Here is a 24,016-nt window from a genome sequence, read left to right as displayed (position 1 = left end):
AGAAGTACATGTCTTTCTTTTCCTCCCTACGTCATAATTATAAGAAATATTTAGTGAATTGAATCAAGGAATAACATAGCATTTTTGATTGTGATTAGTGTTGCATGTTTTTCAAAATTCTAAAAACAAACTGCTTCTACTAATAATAATGCAAATACTATCTCTGACAATCAATAGTGTTGTAGCAGAATTGTATTTGCTACTGATTTGTAGTATGACAATAAATATGGTAGATGACTAAAATACTTGCTTTATTAACCTTTAACCTCTGACCTTTACCTCACAGAGGATGATTCCCTGTCTCCCTCAAATCGTAGTGACTTGTTAGCAGGTAACCATTCCGAGCTCCCTGTGCAGACAAAGATATTTTTATTTTTTTTTGCTCTGCATCTGCTTGGTAAAAATCCCAAAATAAAGAGCATGCTGGATTTTAAACGCAGTTTTGTAGTGGATCTGAACAAATATTATACTTTTGATTCTTAATAGTTTTAAATATAATAATACGGTAGATTTCAATGGCATGGTCCTGAATGCAGTGTTGGCTTGAATGAAATAAGAAAGTCTTTGGCACTGTCCCTCTCTTTATTTCCTCTAGGCCATCCTGAGGCCCCCATGGACCTGGAGTTGTCAGACCCCTCAGCACGGAGTGTCAGGCTGACCTGGATCCCTGGAGATGACAATAACAGCCCCATCACAGGTGAGTCTCCTTTCCTACCCATTTGACTCATATCTTCTACAGACATATCTTGTCGATACATTTATTGTGGAATTTTATAGTTTTAAGACAGAAAATGAAAGAGTATTGTACCTGCTTACACTTGTATCTAAGCTGTGCTGTATACACGTATCATGAAAGAGCTATAATCATGCTCCTGGCAATAAATGTTGTATGTTCTTATGCTGCTACGGTAGCTCTCCAGTTGGGTAACAGTTCATTTGGTCTCACTCTCTTCTTCTCTTTGTCACTGAAGAGTACCTAGTCCAGTTTGAGGAGGACCGATGGGAGCCAGGAAAGTGGCAGAACTTGTCAAGTTTCCAAGGTGACCAAAACTCTGTGATCCTGGAGCTTTCGCCGTTCGTGAACTATCAGTTCCGGGTCATCGCCATCAACGCAGTGGGTCCGAGTCCGCCCAGTCGTCCCTCTTCGCGTTATCAGACCAGCGGAACAGGTGAGACTTGCCACGTGATGGGACAATTTTGCCTGAAATGGTGGACCCACACTCAGTCAGTGATGTGTCTACGGGAAGGCTTAATGACATCTCAGAACAAAATGTACATATTATGGAGTCTCTGAGTAGAAGCATGTTCGGATTCTTTTCCTCCCAGTGCTTTGTGGATTCACTTAAAGGACATCAAAGATAGTGTGTTTAGAAGCCTTTCTAATTTCAAAATGCCTTTTTGGTTGCAGTGTCATTATAGTAGTGTAATATTCTGTGTTTCAGTTCCTGAAATTGTCCCTGGAGGCCTGAAAGGTTGGGGCACAAAGAAGAATAACATGGAGATCACCTGGGAGGTGAGACAAGCTCAAGCATCTGTGGCTTGTGCTATAATGCATTGCTGGAGATCTCCTTAAATTGACTATGGCCTCAATGTGTGTTCACAGCCACTGCTAGACACACAAAGAAATGGACTCAACTTGCGCTATGTGGTCTGGTGGAGGAGGAAAGACTTGGAAGAAGACTGGAAGAACATCACCACTACCAGTACAAAGCATGTTGTACATGACACAGAAACCTTTGTTCCTTATGAAATCAAAATCCAAGCTGTGAATGATTTTGGGGAGGGTCCTGAGTCAGACATTGTCATCGGTTACTCAGGAGAGGACTGTAAGTACTGAAATGGGCTTCATTATTACAGAGACCGTAAGCATTGATGTTTGGCCATGGTTTCACTCATGTGTGACTTTTCCTTTCTTGTCTCAGTCCCCTCTGCTCCACCCACCGACCTGAAGGTGTCTAAGATCGAAAACTCCACAGTGAACATACACTGGATTCCAGTGGATCCTAGCACAATTAATGGAAAGTTAAAGGAATACAAGGTAAACTTTCTAAATATATTTCTTACTCTGTTTCTGCTGTAGAACTACCTTACATACTCTTGGAGTGAGCCATCCTTTGTAAGTGCATTATTTGTTGCTGGAAGTGTGAGATGTATATCAGCAAGGTCTGACAGTCCTAATCCTCTCATTTCTTTTACTCAGCTATACTACTGGAGAGAGAGCAGCCTCGTGAAGGACTTGAAAGTGAAGAAAGAGAACAAGACGAAGGGTTTCTTTATCACTGACTCTAAGTTCACAGGCATCCTCACTGACCTGATACCCTACAGCAAGTACAAGATGCTCATGGTGGTGGCTAACACACAGTATGAGGGACCTCCAAGCAACACTGTGGAGTTCAAGACCAAGGAGGGATGTAAGATGTCTCTGCTAAGTCTTGCGTTAGCACAGCGTTCCTTCCTTTAACATTTCAGGAACGACTGCATGAATTCATTTTCAACATGTTAAATCCCTAGCCAGTACATTGTACAGTGTAATTTAATTTAAAAAGAGCGGATTGCTTTAAAATTGCAGTTTGTGACTTTTTTTTTTTTTTTAACAATTTATTGTAAAACAGTGCCAGCTGCTCCGAAGTACTTCAGGATCGTGCAGAGGAACACGGAAACCATTCATTTAGAATGGGACGAGCCTCCAGAGCCCAACGGCGTGCTAATTGGATACACACTTCGGTACCACACAGGTGAAAATATATCTTATAACCAGAAGTAGCCCAGATCTTGTGTCTATGTTGACTACTATAAGTCTAATAGAAACTGTTAAAACAATTAAAACTAGTAAAAAACAGCTGCGGTAATGGTAAAAATAGTTGTAGTAATACTATAGCAGTACTCAGTCTTTAGTTCTTAGAGCAAGGATGTCTGGAAGCAAATACCTCAAAACGATTTTATCTTTCAGATCATATTATATATTATTATTGAGATTAAAGATTAATGCTCATTTACTGCCATTTATCTCTGCCACCTTGCTTATTTTGTCTATGTGACCTACTATTTTCTCTACTAGTTAATGGGACAAAAGAGGGAAAGAGGCAGGTGGAGAGCTTCTTACCCAATGTGACACAGTTCACCATCCGCCTGCCTGACCGCTCCACCCGCTACAAGTTCTACTTAGCTGCACGTACACGGGTTGGATCAGGAGAAGTCTACGCTGAGGAGTCCCCGCATTTTGCCAATGAAGGTGAGGCACTGGAGCCACTTCTGATAATCCTCTACACACACCCATAGGGAAGCTCTGAAGTTGACACAAACATTCATCTCAGCAGACATGCGGGAGATTTGTTTTTCCTCGTCTGGTTTTGTGCTCAGTGAGCCTTCATTTTCTGCTCATGCTGTCCAAGCTTGCACTGACAGTGATGGCTGAAGGTGGAAAGAGTTCGGAGCAGTGACAGTTGGTACCCTCAAAAATCAAGATGAACAGTGGAGCGTATGTTGGGTTTAGTACATGATGTTAAGATGAGGGTCTCAATGCTGGTTAACATACAGAACATAACAACTAAACACACATCTTATAGCACCAATTTAATATATGTTTTGATACATAAAAAATAATTAGTTTTAGAGTTATGGAAAGTAATATTAAGCTAAGGTTACCGGTAACCAGTCTTACCAGCTACATTGGTGGTAAGCATTAGTGACTCAGAGTGGGATAAACAGGTAATACAGCCCTATTATATTACCTGTTTATTGTTTGGTTTACCTGTTTACTCTGTGATTAATATTGTGGTGCAGTATTACACATAACACAAAGAGTGGAGATTCCACATTTAGAGTGGACATTCGCATCACTCCAATAAAGTTTTTAATAGCACATAAAATATCTAAATCAATAAAACACAAAATGAGAATTTACCTGAACATGGATAATGTGGGATCAGATGCCATTGAATATGGTTCAAAATATTTACTAAACAGAATGTCCTCATTCTCATCTTTTTCAGTACCCTACGGTGGAATTTAAAAAAAAAAAAAACTTTTGTAAGATGAATGAAAGACCATGAGACAGTAGGATGACAAAACAGCGCATCCTACCTGCAGTTGCATTATGTACACTAGGGGCAGCGTTTCCACTCAACTTGCTCTTAATTTCAGTGGATCTAATTCCTCAAATGATTCTTTTATGTAGTGCAGGTTGTAAGCACTGATGTAGCGATACATTTTAAAGTTCACACTTCACAATTTATATGGGAAACAACCAGCAGAGAATGATGTTTCTCTGTGACAGCAGCTATATTAAGCCACACCTATATGAGAGTGTTTGGCTGAAAGAGACAAAAAGTCTTTGAGGTAACATGATATGTTCATGTTTATCAGAATATTATGGTGACTAATGTTTTTTGATTTCAAATATTTTATTATCTGCACAACTCACAAATATATGTTATATGAAATGATATTTGTCAGGCAGTAGTGCATTTTATTGTATTGTCATGCACTACCATCTTCCTGTGTTCGGACTGAACACATACAATGTCAAGCAGTAAAACAGAAGCAAAGAGAGGCACTGATTTTTGGAGTTGTGAGACCATACTGTGCGGACACAGTGATTTGTGAGGTGAGAGATGGCTAAAGCCAAAAAATAAAATGGTGTACCTGATCTATTTTGGTCCTAATTTAGGTTGTACTGAAGTATGTTTTTTTTTAAACAGTAGTTAATGAGGAGTCCTTTTTGTAAGAAATTAAGAACATTAACAAATGGAAGCCTTCAGCACCCCATCCATACTCAGTCTTGCAGCTACACCTCATACATACAACAATTTTCTCAGGGTAAAATCATTCACTGTTCTTGTTCTTGCTATGTCTGTCCTGTCAGTCATATTCTTTTAAGTGTGAGAATATTCTCTCTGTCTGTCTGTATCTGTCCCTGTAGCTTGCACTCTCCTTTTCTTAACACTGTCTTTCTCTCTTTCTCTGTCTCAGCCTGTCCAATTCTCCTATTTTTCCCTCAACTTGCTCTCACCCGTCTCCCCCTCTCTTCTCTGTCTCTCCTCCCACGGTGTTGACAGAGGACTTTACCAGCACAGTTACTGACTCTACAGACATAGGTAATGGGGGAATGGTCTGCCTGCCTATCTGTCTTTCTGTCTGCTGCCTATCAATCTCTGTCTCTTCCTCTGCAGTTTTTCAGCAGTGCAGTTAAGTGCCTCAAAATTTACAGCGCAGAGTAAGCTTGGCAATATTCTGAGAAAAAGAAATACATTTCACAAAAGGATCGTGATGAAATTGTAAAAAGAATCAAAATAATGTGCTGTTCTTGTTTATAATGCTCTTTGAGCAGTTGTCACTGAAATAGTCATCAGTTAACAATTAAAAAAAAAAAGACAACACTTGCTCACGGAATATAATTAAACCATAATTTAAAACATTGGGTTATAGGTTTTACATTTACTACATTTAGGATGAGTTTCTCAGATCTAAACTGAGACCAGTCTTTGCGTAGAGAGAACTCTCAGTCAAGAATGTTTAGAATATTATACCTAGATAGTAATATTACAACCAGAGGCTCCATATGAGGTTTAATTTGGGTCCAGGATACAGGATTATATGAGACAGGAGCTTACACATAGACTGGCAAAAAACTGCACTGCTTACTAATGTTTGTTCATTTGTTTCCTTCAGTCTTTTTTTTTCTATCCATTTGTCTCCATGTCACGATGTGCTTTCAGGGATGGGACGCACCCAGTGCACTTTCTACATCTGCCTTGTTTTTGCCTAAAATTACCTCACTGTTTGATAACAGGCAATGCATTTTTTGTTTTATGTCATTTGAAAAGATTATTGTGGGTAAATGACTTAAGCGGAATCAGGTGTGTTGTACATTCATGGCCATTGGCTCCTATGACCAATTGACCTGATATTAATACAAGTTCTAGACTGTGCACAAATAACCTGTAACGGATTGTCAAACATATACTCTTCTCAATAGAATGAAATCAACCAAATGCACTTTCTTATTTCCTAATAAACCTGCTGTCCAGTTGGTTGGCGTCCTAACAATCTGTCCATTGCTTGATCTCCGCTTCTCTGAGCCCCCAGTCCCTGATGACACCTAGCCACCTTCTCCACATGACCTCCTGTCACATGCCTCATCTGGCCTTACACAGCATGCTATGCTCTGTCCATCCTGCGCACAGCGATATACATAAGATTGTCATTAGCACCGTGAATGGCCAGTTCCTCAAATTCCCGTTGCTCAGCAGCTCCTTGGATGCCTCTTTTGAAAAGCTTAGTTGCCTGGCAACAAGGGATGGGTTGTCAGGGGAAGGGAAGTGACTGCACAGGTGATGAGCTGACGTGGACTTACTGGCAAATTGCATTGTTAGTAAGGTTGTACCATCACTTTTGAGACATGGTGAGCAAGTTCTGCTTTTTTGTCTTCTACATAGAGTGACGTGCTGAGGTACTGGTTGCTGGGGTTTTTTTTCTACCTAAAGAGTGCTATATCTCTGGAGGATTTCACGTCTAAGGGATATAGAGAGTAAGAAGTCACTGCAATTTCTTGTCACGTAATAAGCTGAGTTCTCATGGCTCTCTCTGAGGAGAGTGAGTAAAAAGCTTGTCAGTCTTCAGTGCACTCCAAACAGTGAGGCTAGAACTGGGTATGTTGCTCATTTGATAAAAGCAGGTCACATCCCATCGGCTGCTCCCACCATTCACTGCTTTTGCTTCAGCTTGCTACATATCACACATTTGTTTCTTCGTATTTCTCCCTTCTTTTTTTTCTGTTTGCTGATTGGCTTTTTACTCCTTAAGTCGGGCTGAGATTACAGGTAAGAGCCCAATGAGCCCCTGGCTGCTTGACTGTGCTAAATGGGAAAAATGCATTTTTCATTTGGCATCGTTCCTTCAAACAGCTTCAACCTTGAACCGACAAGGTTTGCGGTCACTGTGCCCCTGGGGTTTGTCTGGTGTAACCTTGGTGATGGACAGGTTTAAGTGCACCTCTAGCTGTGCTGACACCATTCATACATCTCATCTTTTACCCATCGGTTGATCATTTGAGATATGTTAGCATGTTGGGGCTGAGTTTTCAGTGTGGCTCTGTGTTTTGCATGAATGAGATTCACCCTGGACAGACTCAAAGCTGTTTTTTCCCAAGGTGAATGACTGGCCAGTGTAGAGGTATATGATAATTCCTTTTTTTTACTAGGATAGATAATTGTATTCTTAAACAAGGTGAACCAGATTCAACAGTTTGCTTAACCTGGACAAACCCTCTCTTGTGTTGTAATGATGTTGTGTATTATGATGGGATTGATAGAAACTGATGGTTTTCCCACAACATTTCCATTTGTTTTGTGAGTAGTCACAGTGGATGACCACACGGTGGCAATACTGTATCAACACATGTGAGAGCCAGTGATGCCAAAGACATATACAGAGGACTGATTTTTCCAATGGATACTGAATATGTCATTACTGCCTTGAGAAAGTTGCCTAAATAGACCTAAATAGAAAAATCAGTGTTCTTCCCCCCATTCTATTCAACTTGCAGTAATGTAGGTATTTATGTCATTTACAAGTAGATGCAAATTATCTGCCAAGACTTGTCCATGCTTTTTCTTTCTTGTTTTTAACAAGCTAGCATTTGTTGGATAGTTGTGGGAATTCCATTTGATCTAGTGACATAATGGCTTATTCTCCTTATTTTCTCCCTTTTCATGTGTGTTATACAGCATATGTGTTATTCCTTAATTTTGTGCTTAACTTCTCCTCTTTTCCCCTTCTAGTATTTGAGTCAACAGATGTCCCGGTGTTTGCAACATTACCTCCTAAACCTCCCACTACCATCCCCAGTACAACTATTAGCACCTCAGCAACAACAACAACTGCCACCACGATACCTACCATAGCTACTATTGCAGCTACTACTGCAGCCACTACTATCTCTACCACTACTACCTCAAGCACCACTCCTACAACCACAGCTAAGCGAGTGGATCTGAATAAACTGGGTAGATACTCCCAGCTTAATATTTTAAGCTTGTAGATTCAGTTGAGGACATTCTTCAAAAGCTTCTCGTCTCTCATTTAAGATTAACTAAGCACCGAAATGCGGAGTTCCTGTTCAGAATTTCTGTTGTCTTTCCGCTCTCTTGAATCAGTGGGTATTTAGTGTTTTCAGTACCAGATTGTTATCTGGGCTCTGTTCTGCTAGGAAGGCATTATTGAGGACAGAGACATAATTGATGCATGACCTCTGCCCTTAGGCAAGTAGAGATATTGCTTGTTTTCTTAAATTAGACAGAATTGCTATTGACCATTTGTTCTTATCTGCTGGTAATTCATTTCATGGGATTATAGGACCGTCTGACTTAAATCAGCTTACAGATCATGACACTAAACAAAACCCTTAACATGAGTTTTGGACAATGAAGAAAACAAAATCAATCTTACTGTGTATACAACTTTGAAAAGACTAATGTTACAGTAAGTTACTTTTAACATTTGGATGTATTGTACACTTTTATATTCTGTTATTGCTTTTTATTGGTAGCTTGAGCTCTACTTTTCTTCACGGGTGTTGTCTGTCTTTGAGATTGCTGAAATGTACTCCTCTCCAACCGGTTCTGCATAGCCCCTGGGAAAAAGATCTGGAATGTGACAGTGGATGCTAACAGTGACTATGCTAACGTCAGCTGGAAGCACAACTTCCCCGTTGACAGCAGCGAGTTTGTGCTAGAGCTCACACTGGACAGTAAGAACCAGAATCCATTACGGTGGGCTTTTGAAGGGAACATTGTGTTTTTTATAGTGCCTGTTAGAGACTCAAATCACTCCACAATAGAACAAGAAAATGATCTTCAACCTTTACAAGATTACTCTTTTGAGTATAAGGATACTTTTTTTTCTATGGTAGAGATTATAATGCTGATCAATACAGAAAATCACAACTAATGTTTTCGATCTGAGAACTACAAATGAATGTAAAATTATGGTACATTTATCACATCACTGTCTTCATACTGTGAGGCTCTTAAATTTTCCTTAGAGCAATCTACTGCTAATAATGCTTCCACAAAAATCTGAAAGTGAATTTTTAGTTCTATGTTCATTGGAAATAAGAATTTAGCCTTGGTTCTCTCTTTATTGTGGAGTCTGTTATTTGTGTTTCAAGTGGTCATGAATGTTCCCTGTAGAAAGCCTGTTTTCTCTCCAGTGGCTTAGAAGAACGAGGGGAGAGAGAGATTGGAGTTTATGAGAGTGAGAGAAAGAGAGTTTTAGAGCAATATACTTAGTGAAAGAGGGGAATCAATATGATTTTGCTCTATTATGGGAGGGTGTAGAACTGTATGCAGCGACTCTGAACTACATCTAGTGTCCATTTAAGTTCACGGAAAAGTACATGGTAATTTTTTTTCTTGGTGGTTTTACTACTATTTGAACAGAGACAGTGAAACATGCCGAAACGTGAATGGAATCATTTCCATTAAAGGTGTGTGTCTAATGAGAGTTTAAGGAATGATGTGGCTACCAAAACCAGAAAACAGTAAATATGTTTTCACATCCACTTCCATTTAGAAATATTTCACTCTCAAAAAATACAGATATCATTCTGTCTCCCACCTCTCTCCCCCCATCTCTCTTCTTCTCACTTTCTCTCTCCCTCCCTCTCTCTCTCTCTCTCTCTCTCTCTCTCTCTCTTCCTCTCTCCTTTGCCCTTCAAATATGTTCTCATTACCATAAAGCATTATTGCTTGACCCATGCTGTCCACAATGGCTAATAGGCAATGCTCTTTGTCTGGCTGCTTCACTGCTGTGCTTGGCTTGTTGTAGCTAGTGGGCACAACTGACTCAGTGACTGAACACATCGTGGGGGTGTGTTGGCAGATCTGAACAAGAGAGGAGTTTTGGGAGTGAAGAGATAATGAGAGAATTTTTTTTATCCCAAGGTCACCACCATGGGTCTGCCATAATCACACAAATGACCTTCAAAATGAAGATTGTGGGCAGTGGTCTACTGATATTTTGTCACGCATGTGAAACTTTCATTTCTGTCCAACTAGTATTCACAAAGCAAACTCTTATTTAGTCTTATTTATGCGAAGGAGAACCTGCTTTTTACAACAGATCAGAGAAAGTATCACTCAGAGTTTAAAATACATAAGAAAAAGTGTCAGCAAATAGTGTATAGCAAGTACGGGCACAGTAATTGAGGACCTTGAGTCTAACACAAGGCTCTACCTCTTCATAACTGGATGTTTCATGGAATTTTATTGATTTTCATCTGCCCAGCTCAGCTCCTTCTCAGTGTCCAGCTGGGTGCTCTTCATGTGGAATGGTGTTTGATGGAGTGTGATGAGAAAGACAGGGGAGTAGGTCAGTTGTACCCTGTAAAAATGATTCAGTGGTTCAGTAGATACATATTACACCAACATAACATTTTAAACCAACAAGATATATAGTTTTACCTTTACATTTTACTTTTTTACTCAGCACTAAAAGATCCTTATCAAGACTCTATACATACATTTTTGTCAGAGAATTGTGTGATGATAGTTTCTAGCTGACTTGCGAAGTCTCTCTCATTTGTACACTTTTACATATTAAAAAATCGTGAGTGGAAAATTAAAGACAATATATGGTTCTTGATTGCATGTATGGTTTGGATCCTAAAATACAGAACGCTTCATTTCAGTAATGCAAGAGACATAGCCCATGAAACTGAGTTACTTTTAAACAAGAAAGTCGAGGAAACAGATTGCATCAGTTTTATTGAGGTGGCACAGTGTTAAACATTTAATTAAAAAAAACCAAAACAATGTATTATTAAAGTAATAAGTCTCTTACATTGTATTAACTAAACTCAGTACTCATAGTTATCCAGATATAATTTAGGTTACATTGTGTCCATATTACGTACATTTTATCTAAAAGCACAACATTAGATCAACTCAGAAAGATTCAAATGCACAGCGCTGTTTTTTATTTTCTAAACAAATTTCCATTTCCAAGCTTGTTAGGGAGCCTGTTTTAAGTTTCTCAGCTGGGGTCCTTCACTGCTCCTCACAGTTTTTCACAATAAAAGAGAGGCATGAAGAATTAGGTTGCAGAAATATAGTTTACTAAAGTTCTGTTATTTGGATGCATGTGAATCTGTGGATATGTTTGGAAAGAAAATGTGAAAATATTCTGCTGAGTAGCTCAGCAAGACAGAAGCATGATTTTTGGAAAATACAGCATGCAAATATTTGAATTCAAAAATGTGCAAAGATTGTACAAACAATGTGCAAAGCTAAAGCTACAAACTATTTTAGGTAGCTCAAAGCCCATCATTCTATTTGATCAATAGTTATACACTCTAGCCATACTTTTAATGGATCTTCAATCTAATAGCCTGTCTGTTGTGCTTATTAACCATTCAGCTTGTAGCTTTTGCTTCATTTTCGCTAATGTATTCTGCCAGCAGTTGCACTTCCAAGTCATTAATAGACACCACTTCTGGACACTCTCTCCTGATGCCTCACTGAGCAAACATGTGTGGTATGATAGTGGCTGCTTCAGATGCTGCAGGGAATGACCAAGCTCATGATGAATAGCCATGTGAAATTACAATACGCTTTGTATTGTTTCTCTGTTTGTCTGAAGCCACCTTACAGCATGGTGCATGAAATCATCTTTATGAGTTCCAAGCAAACGCCATGGACTCATGACTACCTCTTGACAATGTTATCTCTCTGCAAAAGCAGCTCGTGGCTTGTCGGTTGGTACTGAACACCTTCCTCAGAGATGAGAAGTGGCCTATGGATAATTGAGATACAACGCTCCTCCCCTCCTATGTAGTGTTCTTTTCTGTCAAGATGCCTATGAAAAATTTAGAAACAGCTCTGCGTGAAAGCCCCTCCTATACACGCAAGGGCTGTCCAGTATTTGGCTGGCCATAACACTTTCTTCCTACTTCACAAAATGTCCTTTTCTCAAACATTTATCTTGAGAATTACTCCCTGAGAGAAAATGGTCTCTCTGCAGTAACTGATTGAAGTGGATACTTTTGAAATGCTGAACACCGCAGAACAAGGTTGTTGAGAAAACTTGTGAAGTCTTTGAAAAATTCTTGTTCCTAATAAATGGAATAGTTGTTCTTCTTACTGAGCAGACAAAAGAATTTGGAGGGTGAGCAGATGCAACTTGTTTTCTCAATGCAAGGACATGGCCCTCCATTTCATGGGAGAAGGCTGTGTTGTCTGTCGATTTTTCCCTGTGTGGTGGTAGGTCAATCTCTTCGGTTTGATGGGCACTTCTCTTATGTCTTCCCTAAAGGTAACGGCACAGTGAAAACTGTACTTGTAAACCAGCCCCCCATTAAGGTAGCAGGGTTGATAGCGGGGGCCAAGTACCGACTACGGGTTTACTACCATGAGCAGGACAGCATCACCAGCCAGTATGTCACCTTTGAAACAAACACAGGTGAGGCACGGTTGGAGGAATGAATGGAAAGGGTGAGGTTGTCGCTGGCTGCTCCCAAGAAAAAAAAAATGGTTAAGTGAAACTACAGCTCAAAGCCCCTGGCATTTTTATCATCTTTGCCTATAAATGATGTGAACTATTGTTCTCCATATTGCATGTGAATCTGTTGGTTGCCTTATGCTTGGCCTAGTGGATCTGCGATTTTTTTTTTTCTAACTCAAGAAACCCAATCTCAATGCTTTTGAATTTCTCTTTTGGTGTCATCGATTGTTCATAGTATCTTCATTAACCCAACAAAATCAATAAGCAGAGAGCTGTGTTTCTTTTGAAAACTCTCATCAAGGATCGACTATACATGTATGACTCAGGTGTGGTAAGCAACATGAGATTTCCTATAATATGATGTGCAATCACTTTCACATTGATTATTTTAGCATTTACCTTCTATGCAACTTTCTCCTCTCAGAGTTAGAATTTGTGGCTTGTGACAGTGTGATACACCATAGCAAACAAGCAGATTTCCACACAGCATGTTTCGGATTCCTTTGAAGCATGATGTAAATACATGGCTGGTAGCACACTGCAGTACCTGTAGTGAAGTTACTACTCTACGTTACTCTGGTAAAGTACATGTTTGAAAAGACATAAAGATTACTCAAAATTGTTGCATCAGGAGAATGAGGAACACACCTTATAAGACTGCAGGACTGGAGGTAATACTAGAAAAAACATCAAGTGCTGTGGAATTGTCCTGGATCTGGGAGGATACAGCTGCTGAAAGATAGAAGGGGTTCATGTAGAGGATGAATAAGAAGGATATACTTTCTATATTTAGCCTCTTTTTTTACTTTATGGTTCTGAACTCAAGATGGCTCATGTTGATTTTAATCCAAGGCAAGGATAAGTAATCAACTCTCAATGCAGTGCTCTTTTCACCAATGCACTTTTGATATGTTTTAAGATTGTGGTTTGAAAAATAAAAGAAAAAAGAAAGACAGACTCATATGCTGCAGGCTGAAATAAAGCCATGAAATTTATGTAGAGGTCCAGCTGGATAAAAAATTAAAAAATGAACTTAGAGATAATGCCTTAGTTCAGTTAGCTGAATATGCCCAAACTAATAGACTATACTGGCAAATTCTATATTTCAATATTATTCTATAGTATTTCTAATCCCCCATATTTATTCTGTGTGTCTCTGTGTTCTTTCCTTTGTGTGTGTTTGTGCGTGTGTCTAATGGGTGGCAGCCTACAGTAAGGAACATGTGGACATAGCTACACAGGGCTGGTTCATTGGTCTTATGTGTGCCATTGCCTTGCTGGTTCTCATCCTGCTTATTGTCTGTTTCATCAAGAGGAGTCGAGGAGGGAAGTACCCAGGTAAGGCCCTAAAGAAAAAATGCCACTGCATTTCCAATGCCATAGATCTCTACCACTAAAGAGCAAACAAGTTACGGGTGTCAACATGTGCAATAGACTTGTTTTAATTTGAATATGAACTGACTTCAGTTCATTGGGTTTTTAAAAATGATATTATTCTACGTGAAATATGATATTAAACGAAGTTGTGATAATGTTTTTCTTCCTAGTGAGAGACAAAAAAGACCTACCTTTGGATCCTGTTGACCAGAAAGACCAGGATGGATCATTTGACTACCAGTAAGTTCCCATACAAAATACCAATATTAGCATAACAATAAAGGTTTTGTTTGGGTGTATGTATAAGAGAGGGAGGGAGAGATAGAGAGAGATTTTGTGTGTGTGTGTGTGTGTGTGTGTAGTGTTATGCCTGTTATTAAGTCATTTTGTTTTACCTGTTGCAGGTCCCACTGATTTTCCACACAGATTTCATACTGATATCAGTATGAGGACTGGGCTTCTCTCTTTTTAACCAACTAATTTAACCAACACGTTAAATGACAACAGTAATGATATCCAAAAACAAGTTTTAACAATTGCGTTCAGATATTACTGTTTTACAGCAAAACATCCTAACCCCAGGGACTTACTTTGTTTTGAATAGTGTTGGCTTGCTGTTGGATTTCACTTGTGCACTAGATTTGAGACCTCTGGCAAAGGGAGGTTTGTGAGCTGCAAACTGTCCAATCAAAAAAAAACTCTTTATATATGATTCTGACTTTGTCTACCTCAGTTCTCAGTTTTAACTCTAAGCCAAACTGTGAACCTGACCCAAAGGCCCCATTAAGCTGTGCCCATTAAGCTGGGCACAGTTGCAGAGAGGTGCTTTATTCTGGATGCACAGTCGATCTGTGTGTTATTTTAGTGTTGATCAGGATCCTCAGCATATTCAGAATCAAAATTCTGACCTTATTACCTACACTTCACGATGATAGTTTCGTCTTGAAGCAGGTCTGTGTACATAGGTACTTTAATTAGATTGCTCAGGTCAATTTAGTGTAACCTCATGTTTTATATCCCATTTGTTCCTTAGTTGGATCTTAAACAGGAGCTAATTTTTTTTTTCTTGCAACTGCTTGTCTGAAATAGAGGCTTTTTCTACTAAAACTCTTTATATATACTTACCAACATGAAATAGTGTGCCTTTAACTGTATATTTAAATACCTAATTTCTCTTTTATACATTTTTACAGTTTTGTTCATTGAATCCTATAGGTTGCAAAAGACAAAAACAGGGTGGAAATATGTATCAGATGCATTAATGACACTTAACACATCATTGTGTCTCAGAAGAGTGTTGGTCATGAACTTTCCATAACCAGCTACTATCCTATACACAGTAGTGTGCTCACCGAATACGTCAGTTTAACCTTGTGAATTATGAAGACAGGCAAACACTAATCTTAATCAGTCAATGACTTTTATTAATACCAGATCTTTTCCAGGAGAAACCCATGTCATGCTCACTCTCTCACTTACATTCAGTTACACTAGCACTAACTCTACTCTCACATCTAGACGTGAGTTATCTGCCCTGTCTCTTCCTCCTTTTCTCCCTCATCACCTTTACTCTCTATTCTCATGGTTACTCCCTCTCTCCCTCTCGACAATGGCGGCTCGGTTCTAAAGGAACGAGAACAGGTATTTGGTTTCAACGACGCATCCCTTAGCCTGAGCATGTTTTTGGTTATCCTGTGGATTGCTGGTTGGGTACCAGGAATGGCAGGAAAGCTAATGTTCTTACCTGAGTATTCAGGGGCGTCAAACACTTTCACACACTCAAGCATGATTTCATTTCCACGTGTTTGAATTAATTGTCTCAACTTGCAGCATAATGGGATATAAATATATCTATTAAACTATGTCAGTTAGGTATCATAGAGAGGAGCAGTATATTATACCTTGCTCAGATGACTCAAAGGCATGTTGTGAAGTTTTGATTCTTATATACTCTTGGAACACAAAACTGAACAAAAAAAATATATAAAACTTTAAGCTGTTACTATTATAATTTTGTCATTTGCACTAGTGCCTGTTGAGAACAGAAGCAGTGTACTTGAATGAATTGTGCAATAGTAGATCTTGTATACGATTTATCAGCAAGTTCCTTTGCTAACAGACCCTTTTGAAGGAACAAATCATTTATTAGGGGAAAGTAAAACTGAATATTGGGCACTTTTATGTAGGTCTCAAAGGACAGCTTGTATTGTCCTGAAGTTGTTTGCTCCATATGAAAGAGGGTTCTGTCTCTTCTCTGTGTGAATTGAATTGTTTTGTTTTCTCTAAAGATATCTGAAAAGCTCCAACCCTTAAGTGCAGAGTTGACTTCACTTTCAGTGGAGTAACAGTGAGGGCAAAGTGTTGCCCTGTGTCTGTGTTTGACACCCTTGAAGTTCTCCTCACAAAAAAAAACAAACAAAAAAACCCACAACAACAACAGCAACAACAAAAACTGTTAAGTCTCATAGTGTTCAGTTGTTTAGATGTTATTCTTATTAACTGTTAGTCTACTCTTTCCTTTAGTAAAAAATATTTTTTTCAGCTATCATATTCTTTAATTGACCTTTAGGATTGTAGTAATAAAGACGATGCTCCTTAACTGACCACAAACATTTCATACACTCCTTGATTCTCCAGTCTCAGTCAATTATTAGCAGTAAAGTATTTACGCTCCACCCCTGTGTCTGTCAAAAACCTTATTTGGCTATTTCATTTACGTCTTCTGTAAAGCTGCTTAGCATCTGGTTGAAAAGAAAGAGCATCCAGTATTTAGCCCATGTGCATTGTTTTCATATGCACAAGTATAAGCACAAGCACAGGGCAGCCGATGAATCCTACAGAAGTCAGCCGATGAGTCAGGTCTATGGCGGATTATTTAAGCAGCGAGTCCAAGCCTGCAGATACACAGAAGCTGGGGAAATGACACAATTCCATCATTTTTCATGAGGGGAAAATCAATGCATCTGTAAATGAGATGAACTCAAAACCAAAATAAGGTTTGGGATAGACATGGGTGTGAATAAAATTTGAGCCTCATTTTTGGGGGAGGGTGAGGTTAAAGGTGTCTCTTTAGTTATTGATCGCATTGAGTCACATGGGTGTTCTCTGAACAAGACCAGTTCCTAGTTCTGTCAGTGGCCTGATGAAAGATCATGCAATGTAGGATATCATTATATATGATTTTTGATCGTTTTAATTTATATAATTTATAAAATCACATAAAATTATGGTAGGAGTGTCTTGCCTGTAAACAGTGAAGCAACTCACCTTGTCACAGATGAGCTCTGCTCTCTGTTTTTAAAGTTTGGTCAGCTATTACACACTTAAATTTACTTCAGCTGACATATAGAGCCCTCAACTGTGAATGACCTTATTAAGTGATAGGTAATTCTGTTTCTGTGATTTTGAGAGCTTTCTGAGTACTTTGTCTTTTGCCAGTATTGTTTTTTGAATTTCCTTCCTTCTCTGTCCTTTATCCGTTATCTTTTCTTTACTTGTTGGTCCATTGAAGGTCTCTTGAAAGGTATGCAAGGAGAGGCATTAAATGTACCTAGCTTTGGAGTTTTTAATCCCCAGTACCTCCCCAGTACTTGCATTCTGTGCTTTGAGTCTGTGGCTTTAATCGATTAATACACATGCCCTAATCTGCTGTTCCATTCTGTTATTGAATGCAGGAACTGTTAAAGGACCCTGCATCAAACTGCAAACTATCTCTTTCTACTTTACTGTAACATTATGGATGAGGTTTGTTTGGGTCAGATTTAGAAAGTGACAAGATTTTATGTCACAGCATCCAAATGCAACTCTGCTCAAATCATTCAAGATTGAAAAGACTCTTAAAAAATATTGTAAATCATTTAAACATTTAAAAACGTAAAGGTTGTTCCTTACACATGTCTCATTTAACTCCAGTTTACCCTTCCATTTGGCAATTTCACTGAGTCTGTTTTGGAGAAACATGTGCACCACCTCATAACAAGGTTATTTTTGCTTGAGCACAGTCAGTGCTGAAAATTAGTTGAAACAGAGTTCATGAAATGATGGAAAATGAATTATTTACTTTTAAATAGTAGAAGTTGTCCTGATCAGAAATAGAACTGACACATACTCGACTTGAATTATAACCGTCTAAATAGAACACAAAATCAGATTTCTTTGGCTCTAGGCAACCATACATCTATAAATGAGCTATGATTTGTGAGCCACAGCTGTAAGATTTCACACTTAATTTACGACCCATCCTAATGATTGACAGTTATTTAGTAATTATATCAACATGCTTTATTACTTATAAATAGTACATGCACTCTATGCAATAAATATTCTCAAATCTTATGTCTGTTTGAAAGATTAGCTTGTGTGACGCCGTCCTTTTCGTGAAATAGTTGTATAACAGTCTAACCTTTGAAACATCCAGGTGAATTAATCGATTAAAACAAAAACGTATTTGTTCTTATTGCCGACTCTCTTTATCTTTTTGGTTAGGCAAATGGAAAGTAATCTCTGTTTACCCGTGTGGGCAGAGCAAGATATTGGATGTTATTTATTTTGGTTGCCATTGATTGTTCATTTATTTATTTATTTATTTATTTATTTATTTATTTATTTATTTATTTTAATTAATGTTTTAATTGATTATTTACAATTTACTGATATGGTTTTCCAGTCAGCGTGGTGACATGCAGCATGTCGCATGCGAGGCACCGTGTCTTCCAGTAATACCATCATTTTTTTATGTTCAGTTCAGACCTTTTTATTGTGGTCAAGTGAATGCTGCGTACAGTAGGTAAAAGCATTTTTATTACTCAGATGAATTATTATTGTTTCAACAATAAAATGTATCCGCTCTTCTGAAGGGTTTAAGACTGTATGTCAACAGGACCATCCATCTTGGGTCATAGCCAGTCGATGTTCTACATACGAAAGTAGATCTCTGAACAGTTTGTAAATAACTCCTTTAAACAATCATTATATAAAAAAAGGCAAGTCTTGCATCCTTTTCTTGTTATGTACCTTGCTGTGGTGGTCCTGCACTACTTGCCTGCTGTGATGGAAGGAACATGCAGGTCCCTCTGTCCGTGCATGGTCAGGCTGCTTCCTCGCAGGCATTTATCTCAGTCTAAGCAGCATGTGTAGTGGAATGCAATGAGCAGGGACTGGTTTAGCAGAGCATCTGAGACCCTGTTGATTTACCTGATATGTTTATCACTCTAAAAATGTTCCATCCCACTGTATTTTCTGTTTCGGCTCCTTTTGTGTTTTTCGGATACGTGAAAGGTATTTTCACCCTTCTTTTTTGACTATAGTAGAATTATAATGTGGAAGATGTTTTTGTAAGAAGTTTTGTAATGCATTATAGATGACACGTCCCATGAAAACAGAGCATTCGACCTTATTTTATCCTGTGCAAGAGAAATTCTTTTGTGGTTTTTAATCGAACACAACCAAAATATCTGACCTTGGGATAGACGCTTTTGTAAGTTTCCAGGTCATGGTGTTCCTTTATTAACTTTGGATGTCATTGATGCTCCATGTATAATTTGTACTCTCTTCTGACAGCTATGCTCTCTTCCTGCCTTCCAGCAGTGACGAAGACAACAAGCCACTGCAAGGCAGCCAGACGTCCCTGGACGGCAATGTCAAGGAGAGTGATGACAGCTTGGTGGACTATGGTGAGGGAGGGGATGGCCAGTTCAATGAGGATGGTTCATTCATTGGCCAATACACCGTGAAAAAGGACAAAGAGGAAACAGAGGGCAATGAAAGCTCAGAAGCCACCTCGCCCGTCAATGCCATCTACTCACTGGCATAGCCCCCAGCCGGGCTTGGCACCGCGTGAAGGTGCTGTATCACACACACTTAAATCAATATATCTATAGAGAAAAAGTGAAAACACATATACACACACAGAGCAATGGGATGCACGGTTCCTGAGCTGAATGGGAGAGAGCAAAAACAAAACACCCAGGCGAGCCAGGTCTTGATTTCAGACTCCAAATGCGGCTGGCGGAGATGCAGTCAGCACGACACCTATTTCCCCATTTGCCCCACACAGACTGCGGTGTGCCTTTAGAGCAGTGGGGTGTAGGGACAAAAAGTGGCACCATTGGGATTTTTCAAAGCATTTTGTGTGGCTTAAGCTCTTTTTTTAATTTTCAGAATCCTTCCCTCACCCCCTCCCCCCTTTATCTGTAGCTAGCATCAAAGAAAAGGAGACACACGCGCCAGTCCCATGACATATCAACTGTGGACCATCAGAAGAGCAGGATGTCAGCGGACGTGTTTATCATATTGATATTTCTGCAGTGAAAGATCCTTTCACAGCTGATAGTTATGTCAATAATTACAAGAATGCTGTATACAGTGCCGGCACACGTCTTTGTGCCCTAGAAAACTATGCACTATGTATTACCACATCATGTTTGAAGTTTAATTAAGGTGATAAAAAAAAAAATCTCGTTTCCTTTTTAATGTTGACTTGTGCAGAAAAACAAAACCCTTAAGTAAAACGCTGCTGTTACTTTTACCCTTCTGGGTTTATATACGTGCTTTTCTTTTTCAGTTGCTGCAGCTATAACAATGTCATTATTGCCACAAATGTTTATAACTCCAGGTTAGACATCAACTGTAAACGACAAAAAAAAAAAAAACCTATTGATTTTAAGCATGGTAGTATATTAGTGCAAGAGACAATGGAATGGATCAGTCTTGGATAAAACCCTACCAGGGGGACAGTTGAATAATGATATTAAGTTCTCCTGATTTATAACTGAATGGCAGTATACAGTACTGATATCTGGTATCTTTTGTTCAAGAAGTCTTAAAAGGTTGGGGTGCATCGATGCATTTGGTGGACTGCCTTTGAACGCTTTGTCAGTTAAATGGTTACATAAAGGCGTATGCAAAGTTAAATGGCTCTATACAGGCAGAGATGACCAGAGGTCCTCTGCACAACTGTTTGGAAACTTTCACAGTATAACCTCATTCAGATTTAAAAAAAAAAAAAAATCACACGGTTATGGAAGTTATCCGGTAAGTTATGCAGGCAAGTCTGTTCAGAACAAGAGAATCTGGTCATATACTGTAGAGTAGTAGCAAATGAACGAGATATTACGTAAAGACAGTAAAGATCATATTTCATAACTAGAGGCTTATCAGAAGTATCTGGATCTCTGGTTGGAGCATGTTAAAATACACTGCCCAGAAGACATGCCACTGTAAGTCTGGTGCCACCCAAACTAGTGGAGGTGTCTGTATAGCTTCAGACCTGCAGCACCTCTCCTCTACTGCACTATTACAGCTGCTCTCACTGTATGGCACAAGATATCCATTTTTATGTTTGCCTTTACTTTGTTTATACCACTGATGTGTTTCATTTATTATTAATTGATTTATTAAAGGATTAATGTCTCGATTTAACATCAGACTTAACTAAGTCACAGTAGAGTGATGTAAACACATGTCTCGAGAGATTTTTCATATAGCGTGGGATAGAACTGCATTGTGGTCCTGCTATGACAGACGGATATTGTGTTGCAATAGGCATTTTGCTGTAAACTAACAAAATATCATGACATTGTCAAAGAGAGTATGTTTTATCTGTCTGCTTTGCTGCTCTTGTAGTATTATTGTCATTGTATTAATGTTTGTTACGTGTTCATATTAGAATTTATTTATAATATAACTTTTACATAGCACATAAAGCATATATTCTTAATTTGTTTTACATAAATAGGGCTGTTGTCAAATGTCCTTTTATCTGTGTAAATATTATTTTTCAGGTTGTCACAGACTACCTGCTTTACAAATCTGAATCCACATTAAAAATGTATTTGGTGCATCCCAAAATGGCAGACTTCGTGCACACTTTTAAATTAATTCTTGGCTTAGATTTGGATCGGTGTCAATCAGTGAGATTTGTTCGACATTTCTCTTCAGAATTTGCCTGAAGTCAGTTTTTTCTGTCCTGTGGTTTGTTTGTAAGGTGCATTGTCACTTCTCTCCCAGTTATCTGTTTAGAGAATCTGTCAGGAATATTAACTGGTAATGTAAATAGCAAGAGCTGTAGGACTTTAACACGATAGCATTCTGCACACATCCTCAAAAGCTGTAACTTAACTTTTTTTTTTTGAAAACAAAGTGCATTGTACGAGGCCAGAGGGACAGTCTGTCCTTTCCTGTTTATGTGTTGATTCACTTCAGTCCTGCTGGGTGAGGCTACACATAGAGTCGTATTCTCTCATCATGCTTTACACCACCGTGTCTCTTGGCCCACTTAACCTAGCGACAGCTCTTTTTGGAAGGGCTCAATATCAGGTCCGTGTTCCAGCTTCCTAATGATGATGTGATGTCTTATGTAATGACTTTACATTAAAAAGAAACCTCTTTGTGGACTGATCCTTACTGATTCTGATTTTTCCAGTACCTCAAAGCAATAGCTCCTCGTTTTTTGTTTGTTTGGTTTTGTTGTTGTTGTTGTTGTTTTTGGGGGTTTTTTTCCTTTCTTTATTTTTCTTCTTGAAATTCCACCTGAACTTTCTTCTTTTTTTTTTTGTTTTACCCTGGCTTCCAGATTGTGATGTTCATTGCACAGACAACTCATGAGAGCACAGTGGAGCCAAGGAGTGGTGAAAAGAATGTGTTTTGATGCCACTTGTGAAACCACATGTCCAGAAATGGTGGAATGAAAGTGCATCAGCTTCTAACATTGTGAGGGACGTAACATTTAAAACTGTTTAGTGATGAAAATTTGAATTTTGTGTCTGTTTCTCATTTCTCCAAACTTGGTCTGTGGACTTACCTCTTTGACAGCCAGTTTTGCTATCCTCATTGTTCTCTTAACACAATTTCCTAATCAAAATTCTAGGGGGAAAATGTGGACTAGCCAGGTTAGTAGAAAAATACACAAGTATGATGACGCTGATGCTCATTGTTTTCCTTCTATCTTTGAATTGCTTTTCTAATTATGTATTCCAATTTGTATTCCAACTGCGATCATGTCTTTATTTTGCATTTATTATGTATGCATAGTCTACACACTTTGCTCATACAAAATATCAATGTTTCAAGTTTAAACAAGCAATGAAGAGTTTGAATATCATCGTGCATTTCTATACCATGCATTCTTTAAATTGAATGGGTCTATTAAAAAATAAATAAATAAATAAAAAAGAATGAAAATCAGGAAAACAGGGATTTTAAATCAAATGAGCATAATGAGGCACGTATTGCATTTCTAAAATCCAAAATTATTATTATTATTATTATTATTATTATTACCATGTTATTTTGAAATGATTTTGTATTAATTTGTGTGGAATATTTTATTGTGTTTTTACAGTCATCTGTGTATTAAAGCAGCTTTTTGAAATACTGCTTCTACACGCAGATTAACAGTATTTATAAGGCACATATGATCAAAAGAAAATGGCATATTACCATATTCACCATGTATGCGTGTATGATGAGATGCTGCAACTTAATCTGCTAGAGACGCCTTTCTTTATAGTAAAGCTATGTCATTTTCTCTATCTTCTGACCTCTGTTTTCTGTCTTTTCTGGGATCCCTTCAATATACCACGAGGTCCTCTTTTATACTAACGCATTCTTCTGCTGACAAAACATGATTCACAAACATGTGAAATAGAGTGTAATTATTTTTGTAGATATATCTAACTTAATGAGTCGCTTTAGCCAAACAAGTAGAATTTAAAAACATTAACAACATCTCTCTAAATAACCATCTCTCCAAACTCAAGGAATGGAGTTCGTATAATATTAAACTTATTGTCTGGACAGTTTACTGAAGGTGGATAGAAGCCTCATGTATGAAGGTTACAGTAAGTAAGAGGTCCTTAGCAATGCCATTGCATATTTAAAATATCTTTACTACAGCTTCCATTCACAAACTCTTCAGGGTTGCAGAAAGCTCTGCACAAAGGTTCTAATCCAAGTGTAAGTTTGAAGCCATATCGTACTTCTAATGGCAGCTCTTCAGGGTTCCAACCTGTCAGCAGTGTTGTAGTCATTAGTTTCACTTGCTAGGCTCAGGCTCACCTACAGCACAGAGCTATAACTCTTCCCATTGATTCATCCAGCTTCAGAGAGTTCACATTGGATTACACACTTTCTATTAAAG

General features: G+C 38.5%; 1 protein-coding gene across 2 annotated transcripts in view; it reads left to right on the top strand.

The window, feature by feature from the left end:
- nfasca (neurofascin homolog (chicken) a) overlaps positions 1-22,271 on the top strand; it is a 48,480-nt gene extending 26,209 nt beyond the window's left edge. The window contains exons 17-32 of one of the 2 annotated variants that reach the window (XM_030776125.1): positions 287-331; positions 596-697; positions 972-1,169; positions 1,443-1,513; positions 1,604-1,826; positions 1,923-2,038; positions 2,201-2,411; positions 2,613-2,735; positions 3,059-3,232; positions 7,782-8,006; positions 8,630-8,749; positions 12,313-12,459; positions 13,708-13,839; positions 14,049-14,118; positions 15,508-15,537; positions 19,462-22,271. In XM_030776125.1, the coding sequence (XP_030631985.1) occupies positions 287-331; positions 596-697; positions 972-1,169; positions 1,443-1,513; positions 1,604-1,826; positions 1,923-2,038; positions 2,201-2,411; positions 2,613-2,735; positions 3,059-3,232; positions 7,782-8,006; positions 8,630-8,749; positions 12,313-12,459; positions 13,708-13,839; positions 14,049-14,118; positions 15,508-15,537; positions 19,462-19,690 (2,216 nt within the window). In that variant the 3' untranslated portion in view covers positions 19,691-22,271. The remainder of the gene's footprint in view (positions 1-286; positions 332-595; positions 698-971; positions 1,170-1,442; positions 1,514-1,603; positions 1,827-1,922; positions 2,039-2,200; positions 2,412-2,612; positions 2,736-3,058; positions 3,233-7,781; positions 8,007-8,629; positions 8,750-12,312; positions 12,460-13,707; positions 13,840-14,048; positions 14,119-15,507; positions 15,538-19,461) is intronic. The other variant, XM_030776126.1, reaches the window with a different exon arrangement.
- The last annotated feature ends 1,745 nt before the right edge of the window (positions 22,272-24,016 follow it).

Source organism: Chanos chanos, chromosome 6 (assembly GCF_902362185.1).
Source record: "Chanos chanos chromosome 6, fChaCha1.1, whole genome shotgun sequence".
Taxonomy (NCBI): Eukaryota; Metazoa; Chordata; class Actinopteri; order Gonorynchiformes; family Chanidae; genus Chanos; species Chanos chanos.
Note: the sequence above shows the minus strand (reverse complement) of the source record. Positions and strands in the feature narration are given on the sequence as shown.